The sequence below is a fragment of the Bidens hawaiensis genome, unplaced genomic scaffold (assembly GCF_021521415.1).
Source record: "Bidens hawaiensis isolate Kalapana, Puna unplaced genomic scaffold, B.hawaiensis_p1.1 tig00023907_1, whole genome shotgun sequence".
In the NCBI taxonomy this organism is placed as follows: Eukaryota; Viridiplantae; Streptophyta; class Magnoliopsida; order Asterales; family Asteraceae; genus Bidens; species Bidens hawaiensis.
Genome location: NW_027493762.1, coordinates 216,763 through 226,189, shown reverse-complemented (window position 1 = coordinate 226,189; position 9,427 = coordinate 216,763). Strand labels below are relative to the sequence as shown.

Here is a 9,427-nt window from a genome sequence, read left to right as displayed (position 1 = left end):
GAAATATTAATCAGCCTTTTTTTTAATTCAATACTATTTCCCAAATTGCCATTGGCCCATATGTTACAACTTTGAACTGTAGTAAAACAGTTGACTTTTTCATTACTGTTTTTTTGACAGTTGACTTTTTCAAGTCAACATCTTTACCTTTTAACAAAAATTGCAACTTAAACTATGCTTGAGCACTTATTTTATTCTTACAATTCGAGGCTCAAAAATTACAAATTGTGCTTCGCTATCAAAATCACAATCATTTAGATTATGAGTTTGTTTATTATCAATAATAAGTTGCCTTTCTATTCCATTTGTTTTGTTGCATAATCTGAATCAGTCGTTTTGAAAGTAAATGGGTTGTAACTGATTTTAATGCTTCTGAAAATTTTGATGGTCCAGTTCTGCTCGGCTAATGGTGTGAGAAAGGAGTACTTTACAGAATCAACACTTCCACCAAGATTTAGGCATTGACAGTTTCCTCGTTTATACAAGAAAACTCATTACAGATATTTGAATTCTAAAAAACTCATAAAAACAAACCCCAAATAAACGGGTTTAGCTTCGTTTAATTAAACAAGTTAAACATGAATATCACTCGTTTAGTTTTGGGTATGCCTAAAGGGAATAATATGTAAGCATAACTATTTAAAACAGGTGAGACTGACATGATTGATAAACAAAACACATTAGAACAGGCCCAAACGAGTTTATCTTACCAGGTCTAAAATTATGTTTACATAAAAACCAACTACTAATTTTTTTGTTTTGATAAATGGTTTATTTATGTTTGTCACTAACCAGGACTTTGGAATGACGTTTGATAAGAGCTGGACTAAGATCACTAATAAGGCAGATCCAACATTCATTAAAGGAGCGATAGATTTTGCGGATTGGGCTAAGAGATACGCTGATAGTGAAGGTAAGATACATTGTCCATGTAGAAAATGTGTTAATGCAAGAAGACATGATCCATCAGTTGTTTCTAAGCATATCATACATAATGGTTTTGAACAGACATATAATGTATGGATATGTCACGGTGAACATCTACCGGGTTATGAAACAGATGGAACAGACAGTGAGTGTGATGAAAGTGAAAATGATTCAAATGACGGTGTTGAGGAGTTACTTAATGACGCGTTTCCTATGGGCGGTGAAACCGAAGCTGAAAATGTCAGGGATGATGCTGATCAACATAATAACCCAAATGTGGAGAAGTTATTTATCGATATGGAGAAGCCTTTATACCCGGGGTGTGAAGAGTTTTCTGTACTAGGCTTTTTACTTGAGTTAATGAACGTGAAGTTAACCTATAAAATGACAAATGTGTCAATGGATATGATTCTGAATTTATTTAGCCGAGGTTACAAGGATGCAAACTTGCCAAGGAACCATTATGAGGCGAAAAAGTATTTACGCACTCTTGGATTGGGATACGAATCTATCGATGCTTGTAAACATGATTGCGCATTATTTTGGAAAGAATACGCAGAATTACAAAATTGTCCAGTTTGTAGCACTAGTCGTTATGAAAATAATAGTAAGGGGAAGAAGAAACCGGTAAAAGTCTTGCGTTATTTTCCCGTCACAAGTAGGCTTAAACGCTTATATGCCTCAAGACACACTGCAAAGGAAATGTTGTGGCACGATCAACAAAGAAACAAACAGGATGGGGTTCTTAGGCATCCGGCAGACGGACAAGCATGGAAACACTTTGATACAGTGTTTCCCAGTTTTGCAAATGATCCTCGAAATGTTCGCCAGGGCTTTCTAGTGATGGTTTTAATCCTTTTGGGGCAATGAGTCTCTCCTATAGTATGTGGCCTGTTATGCTCATAGCATACAATTTGCCACCTTGGAAGTCTATGGTTGATGCTTCATTTATGCTGAAACTGTTGATTCCAGGAAGAGATTCACCGGGAAAGGATATTGATGTATTTTTGCTTCCACTCATAGATGAGCTTAAACTTTTATGGGAAAAGGGTGTTGAAACATATGATTGCGAATCAAAACAAAGATTCAACATGCGTGCTGCACTACTATGGACAATCAATGATTTTCCTACTTATGGTTACTTGTCTGGATGGAGCACGAGTGGATACAAGGCATGCCCGATATGCAATGAAGATGCGTCCAGCATACATATACGAGATAAAATAGCATATGTAGGTCATAGGCGATTTCTCCCACAAGATCACACTTGGAGGAAAGCACGAGATTTTAATGGACATAGAGAGACTAGGCTTGCACCGAAACCAGTCAACGGAGATGATTGCTTACACCAGTTGGAAGATCTCCCTATCCATCCTCATGGAAAACATCCGTCTCATTGCAGAAAAAAAAGAAAACGAGATCCACATGATTTAAACTGGACAAAGAAAAGCATCTTCTTCAAACTCCCATATTGGTCGAGATTGTTAATTCGTCACAATATTGATGTGATGCATGTTGAAAAGAATGTGTGTGAGAATTTGTTAGCAACCTTGTTAAACATAGAAGGAAAGACAAAAGACACTGACAAAGCTCGACGAGATTTGAAAGATATGAACATACTTAAGGAGCTTCACTTGGTGATGAAGAATGATCGTTTGGTTAAACCACATGCTTCTTATGTTTTAACTCGAGATGAGAAAAAACAGTTTTGTAATTTACTTAAGTCTGTACGTTTTCCAGACGGGTATGTGGGAAACTTAGCTAAAAATGTGATTGTTGAGCAAGGTAAGGTTTATGGGCATAAATCACACGATTGTCACGTCTTAATTCAACGCATAATTCCTATTGCAATTCGTCCATTTTTGACAAAACAAATTCGTGATGCGTTAGTTGAGTTATCTCAGTTTTTCAAGAAACTTACTGAAGTCACATTACACTTGAGGGAGTTGAAAGTGTTGCAAGAAGAGATAGTTAATATTTTGTGCAAGCTTGAGCGGATATTTCCCCCGTCATTTTTTACAGTTATGGTGCACTTGTGTGTGCATCTTCCTCAAGATGCAATTTTAGGTGGACCAGTGCAATCAAGGTGGATGTATCCGATCGAAAGATACCTTGGCCAATTAAAGAGATATGTTAGAAACAAAGCTAAACCTGAAGGCTCAATAGCAGAAGGTTATGTTGTTGAAGAAGCTATAAATTTTTGTTCACATTATTTACGAAGTGTTGAATCAAAGTTGGAGAAACGTGACAGAAACGATGACAAAACCTCTAGTGATTCTCTAAGATTTGCGTTGGATATCTTTAAGATAAATGGTCGAGGTATTGGGAAGAAAGAAGTTTATAACCTTCCTAGTATTCTTATGAAGAAAGCAATATGGTTAATCTTTAACAATTGCCATGAGGTTCAACCGTACTTAAAGTAAGTTTTTTAAATATATTTTTGGTTGTGAATTAGTATTAAGTGTCACATGCCAATAAACTAATATTTATTTATAAATGACAGAGAACACTTATGATTTTTACAAAGGCAATATCCTGAATCATCAGATATATATATTTTCGAGATGCAGTGGTCTATGTTCCCGGATTGGTTTGCAAAACGGGTAACAATTACTTTCTATTTACTTACTTTACTTTATATTTTGTATTGCACCCTAACAACATGATTATTATGTAAAAAATTGAGAACAGATTCGAGATGTGTATTCGCTAAATCAATCCCAAATGAATGAAGAATTATATGCATTGTCTTGCCCTCTTGATAATCGAGTTTTATCACAAAAGGGATACATAGTGAATGGAGTTAAATTTATAGTAAAGTCGAGAGATGATCACAGACAAACACAAAATTGTGGTGTTATGGTCCCTAGCATTCATAATGATGTCGAAGACGATTATTATGGACATCTTGATGAAGTCATTGAAATTTCATTTATACGATGATGTCGTGTTATTTTATTCAAGTGCACATGGTTTGATACTGATCGTCGAAGAAAACATGTGATATTTGAACCTCATTTCATAAGCATTGACACATCCCAGAAGATCCTTTCATTTTGGCAAACCAGGCTAAACAAGTATTTTATATAAATGATGCACTTAAACCAATTTCACAATGGAAAATCATTGAAAGAATTGCCCACAGACACTTGTGGGATATTCTAGAACACAAGAATGCACAAGATTTCTTAGAAGAAGTCAACCTTCTCCATGAAGATATTATAGAAGAAATTATTGAAAATGTTGATGATCAGGGTTCTGATGGCAATATAGATGATTTTATTGATGATGAGATAACTGACTCTGATCATAGTATGAAAGATTTTGGTTCAGAGTCACATCTGGGTGATTCAGACACTGAAAACTCCAATAATGAGATTAATAAGTGTTGAGTCAGACGATGATGATTTGTGATGGTCAGCAAATAAATTTTGTGAGTTTTGATTATTTAAGTCTCACAAATACTAGTTTTACATCAACACGTCCTATTTAACCTTGAAAAAAATAAAATTATTTAACCTTTTGTTGTACATTACTACTTCAAAACACAAAATCTACAAATTATTGTTATTTTTTTAGGCAATTATGTTTTAATGATTTAAGCAATCAGACTATAATGTGTTTCAGGTCTGTAATAAAGTTGGATTCCGAAGGAACTTATTTTAGAAGCTTGTGTTACTTAGCATACACTGGTTATTAATATGATACCGCTGCAAGTTGATTTGGATGCTAACGAACGGTTTGTTTTTTGTTTTATGTTTAACTTAGAATGCACATACGTTTTGAGCTTTCCATTTTTTAGGAGTCATTGTTACATTAATTGGTGATATAATATCAGTTGGTTTCCATTTGTGTTTAATTTAAAATTGACTGCTAAATACAGTAGAAACTCTATAAAATAATACACTTGGGACCACCAAATTTATTAATTAAAAGAGTTATTAATTAATTGATAAATTAATAATTATTAATTTATATATTAATTAATATTTTATTAATATATAGTAGAATGTTCTGACTCACCCAGAAGAAAATGTAGTTGCACAGTTGTTGACTGATGAAGAATTATTGAAAGCATTATTGGAATTAATAAAGATAATATCGATGAAGAAGATGATGAAAGTTCTACAATGGAGCCCCCTTCGCGAAAGGAAGCTATTAAAGCGGCAATCACATTGAACAATTTCTTGTTGAGCTATGAGAAAACAACACCAGAAGTTCTTACCATGCTAAGGAAATTAGAGACGAGATTCAAGGGGAAATTGATTTCAACAAAAAACAAAAGGCAATTGAGTCATTTTTTAAGAAACCTTCATAAATCATTCATGTAATATGCTATATATAAGGAATTATTAATTTATATTTTATATGGGGTCTAAAGAAATTATCAAAAATGTATTATCTTATAATTTTAGCGAATTATTAATTTAGCACCCTATCCCCGAGTCGGGACCGGCAAAAAATATTATCTTAGAGAGTTTATTAAATAATCGAGTATTAATTTATCGAGTTTCTACTGTACGGGGAAAAGTTGGTTTTTATTTCACTACGTTTGCCCAAAAGTTTATTTAATTTTGCATCAAAGTAGACAGTAGAACACGAGATGGGTTAGATAAGTTTCTAAAAGCTGCTAGCAAAAACCCAAAAACAGTTGCAGTAATCTGCTGTAGACTCACTTCTTGGTGTCAGTGTTTAAGTTGTTGTTTGGACTTGTGTTTAGCATGTGTCCTTTGTAGAATCGTAGGTTCATTTTAAATGTATTGTCTATCTAATTATGCCTGTAAGGTGTATGATGAAATGCTTGGGCAATTCACTTTCTTTAATTGATTTAGATGTTAGATGGAGTGTAATTTGGTTATATTTATTTCTAATGTTTTAGTGGCTTTAGAGATGACAAGCTCGATTAGGCTCGCGAGCCGGCTTGAGCTTCATAGGTGAAGCTCGGGCTCAGACTCATTTATTAGATGAGCTTACTTTTAGGCTCGTGCTTATTTAAGCTTGGCTTGACTGATCTTTTCATGAGCCGAGTTCAGGCTTGAGAAACTGCTTACGAGCTGAGCTCGAGCTTTAGAAATAAATATTGAAACGAGTCAAGCTCGAGCTCGAACTCTGTGTAAGATACACAAGCCGAGCTCAAGCCAACTCGGGCTCCGCTCGTTTGCACCCCTACTTTATGTTGAATATTATACTTCATAACTTAAAATTTACACATCGTTGTTATTTTTTAAGCAATTATGTGTCAACGATTTAACTAGTGAGACTATAATGTGCTTTTAGATATGAATAATGCTGAATTTCGAAGGAACTTATTTTAGAGGCTTGCGTCTACTTGGCATACAACCTTTGTGCTTGGCACACAAAGGTTGTTTATAGGATGCTATTGCAAGTTGATTTGGATGATAACAAGCGTTCTTTTATATATATTTGAACGTATTTTGTGCTATTTTGTTGGGACTTTATTTGGACATTTTATGTTTTATGTTTAACTTATAATGCATTTATCCTTTTAACAAACTAATAAACTTGAGAGGTGTTAGTTGGCAATTACTCGCAGCCAATAGGTTTCTTAAATAGTGACTGGATTTCAAAACACATCAAAATTAAAAGCAAGTCACAGCAGCAACAGGCCAAAACAGCAGTGGTTCAACAACATGTCAAACAGCCTAGTCAAACATCATATGCAGATCAAACAAAATATATCTGCAGCTTATGCAACATAACATCTGGATGCAGCATTTCCTTAATTATTTAGTCACTATATAGCTGCATAAAAATAAAATTCCATTTGCTAGATAGTAATTCTTATTGTTTGTATAAACAAAACTTTTTTGTTAACCATGTTTGTATATGCGTTTTTGTGTTAATCAGGTTGGGTTAAATGGGTTACAAACATATTAGCTACATGGGTGTTGAACGGGTCCAGCCGTTCAGGTGGGTTCAACCTGATACGACCCGAACCCGAAATCGTGTTGGCACGTGAACAGGGGTGTTAATTGGGTCAACACGATCGGGTTTTGGGTTAATCGGGTCGGGGTAGTCGGTTTTTGAAAAAAAATAAATCTAACCCGCAACCCAACCTTATTAAGGTTTGGGTTTGTCGGGTTCGGGTTAATCGGGTTTCAGGTTAGTCAGGTCGAATTAGGCGGGTTAGTCGGGTGGTAATAGATTATTGGCCTGCAATATTTACATATATTTTTTTAATGATTTGACTGCAAATAGTGCAATATAGCTACAGTAACCATGTATAAATGTAAAGCTAAACAGCCCAAAACTTGCAAATATATGCATTTTGGATGCAACTGTGACTTTGTGACCACTGACCAGCCAACAAAACCTTATAATTTCTAAATATTAAGTGCCTAGTTAGGAATTGTTCCCATGTTTGCTGTACATAAAGGATCCGAAGGTGGTAGCTAAGTTCAAACTATTACGAATTTACGACACAATCCAAGAAAGGATAAAATCATTCAATATTTTTAATTCAATCTAGTCAAATTTGTTATACACGTATATATAGTTTGCCATATTTATTCCGTGTAATCATGCTTGTAAAGTGTATATAAGAATGGAATGAGAATCAATATGCATTCAAGCCAAAATAATTTTTGTTGTTATAGACTGCCAGAGTTCGAGTTTTGCTTATGGCTTCAACCTTTTTTTGTTCTACATAAAGGAATTTTGAAAGTTGTAGGCTAAAGTAGTTCATTATAGTTTGGGCTACTTAAGAACTATTAATCGGGTTAACCCGAAACCCGATTTTTTTCACAAGCAAACCCGAAACCTGACACTAGTAATAATACGGGTTAATCGGGTTAACTCGAATAACCCGATTAATACTTTTTACCCTATTTAACCCGACCCTAATTAGCTTATTCGGGTCGTGTTAACCGGGCTCGGGTTATTTTGGACACCCCTATCGTGGGTTGACCCGAATATTATGTGCTATCATCAGCATTTCGATCTGCTATGTTAAGTACCCATGATTATTCCAATCTTTAAAGTCAAACATTGACCTTTCCCAATTAATATCATCTAATGTTGACTTTTAAAGTCAAATTTTTTATTTGATTCACATACAAATTATATAAAACTAGTAATCAGTACCCGCGCGTTGCGCTGGGTTCGGAATAGGCCTTATATAGGCAGGACTTCTTGCCTTATAGCTTATAATGTAAGTTGTTATAATAGGTTTGTTTAGCTACATAATATTTAGTCCTACAACCTGCCACCTTTAGTCATTTACAAAGTGTTATGGTTCAGCCTGTCTTCGCCACAATCATTTCCCATGTATATTGTGGCTATTGTCTTCTAATCACCAAAAGAGATTGCATCCTTTTTGAACCGGAAGCCATTGTTCGTTTCATTCTTTTCTTGTTGCCCCCTGCGCCTGTCAAAGTAAGGTTTTTGTTAGCTGAATGTTATGTAACATTATTTCTTTCATATTCATAATCAAAATACAATTATTTTCAAACTCATGGTCAGTAGCCCAGTAACCGGCTTTATTTCAAGTAATTGTTAAAAAAGAGTTTCACAGAAACAGGTACACAAACAAAGGAAGCAGTAGATGGCGTAAAATGATGGCTGAGAAACCTAACAAAACTGTAATTTGAATTTCAAGGTGCCAAAAAATTATAATTTTATGTATGAAATAATGTATATTATTTAGTTATTTTTCCTAACATTATATATATTAATTAATAATTATTAAATATATAAATCCACAGACTCGTTTAGGCTCGCGAGCCAGCTAGAGATTGATAAGTGAAGCTCCGGATCGGGCTCGTTTATTAAGCGAGCTCTCGATCGAGCTTTTAACGAGCTGATCTCGAGTAGCTCGCGAGCAGCTCAGCTCGTTTGCAACCCTACCCCTAATACTTCCCGTCAAATGGTAGAATTTGTGTAACATAATTAGAGACTGAAAATTAGTTACTAATCATTTCTTAATTCTTATAGTAAAAGGCGTTCAAGACTATATACAATCCATAATTCGTTACGTTTTATGTGTATTAAAGACTGACGTTCAGTACGTAATACGTTCCTTCAAAAATTAGACATCGAAGATTAGCCTCGAAGAAATTTGCCCCCTTTTTTCATTATAGAGGAATATATTTGAGACCGAGATTTAGTCTCAAATAATGTGTCTAAATATTAGCGACTGATTATTAGTCACTAAAATACGTGGCGTAAAAATCAGCCCATTTCTACAAGCAATTGAAAACTTAGTCCCAAATACTAAGTATTTGAGACTAAAACATCAGTCCTTAATACTTTAGTCTCAGTCTCTAATGTGTTCCTTCAATGCTAGAGACTCATTATTAGTCTCTATACATTTGACTAATTTTTCATTACATATTTGGGACTCTCTAATGTGTTCCTTCAATGCTAGAGACTCATTATCAGTCTCAATACATTTGACTAATTTTTCATTACATATTTGGGACTGAAATTCAGTCGCCAATAACTTTCCATCAAAAGCTTATATTTCCTAAATCACATTTGG

General features: G+C 34.5%; 2 protein-coding genes across 2 annotated transcripts; both read left to right on the top strand.

Moving 5' to 3' along the window:
* The first annotated feature begins 804 nt into the window (after positions 1-804).
* LOC143568318 (uncharacterized) lies at positions 805-1,797 on the top strand. Its single transcript, XM_077054500.1, has one exon. It carries the CDS (start codon positions 805-807, stop codon positions 1,795-1,797), a length of 993 nt encoding a protein of 330 aa, XP_076910615.1.
* Positions 1,798-1,811: 14 nt separating this feature from the next.
* Positions 1,812-4,319, top strand: LOC143568317 (uncharacterized). The gene is made up of 2 exons (XM_077054498.1): positions 1,812-3,346; positions 4,073-4,319. Exons 1-2 carry the CDS (start codon positions 1,812-1,814, stop codon positions 4,317-4,319), a joined length of 1,782 nt encoding a protein of 593 aa, XP_076910613.1.
* Positions 4,320-9,427: the final 5,108 nt, after the last annotated feature.

What these genes read in the sequence shown, in the direction of transcription:
- LOC143568317 (XM_077054498.1), top strand. Translation starts at nt 1,812, where the DNA reads ATGTGGCCTGTTATGCTCATAGCATACAATTTGCCACCTTGGAAGTCT. An exon ending in GAGGTTCAACCGTACTTAAA is followed by an intron (nt 3,347 to 4,072) that starts GTAAGTTTTTTA and finishes AATTGCCCACAG; the next exon opens with ACACTTGTGGGATATTCTAG.
- LOC143568318 (XM_077054500.1), top strand. Translation starts at nt 805, where the DNA reads ATGACGTTTGATAAGAGCTGGACTAAGATCACTAATAAGGCAGATCCA.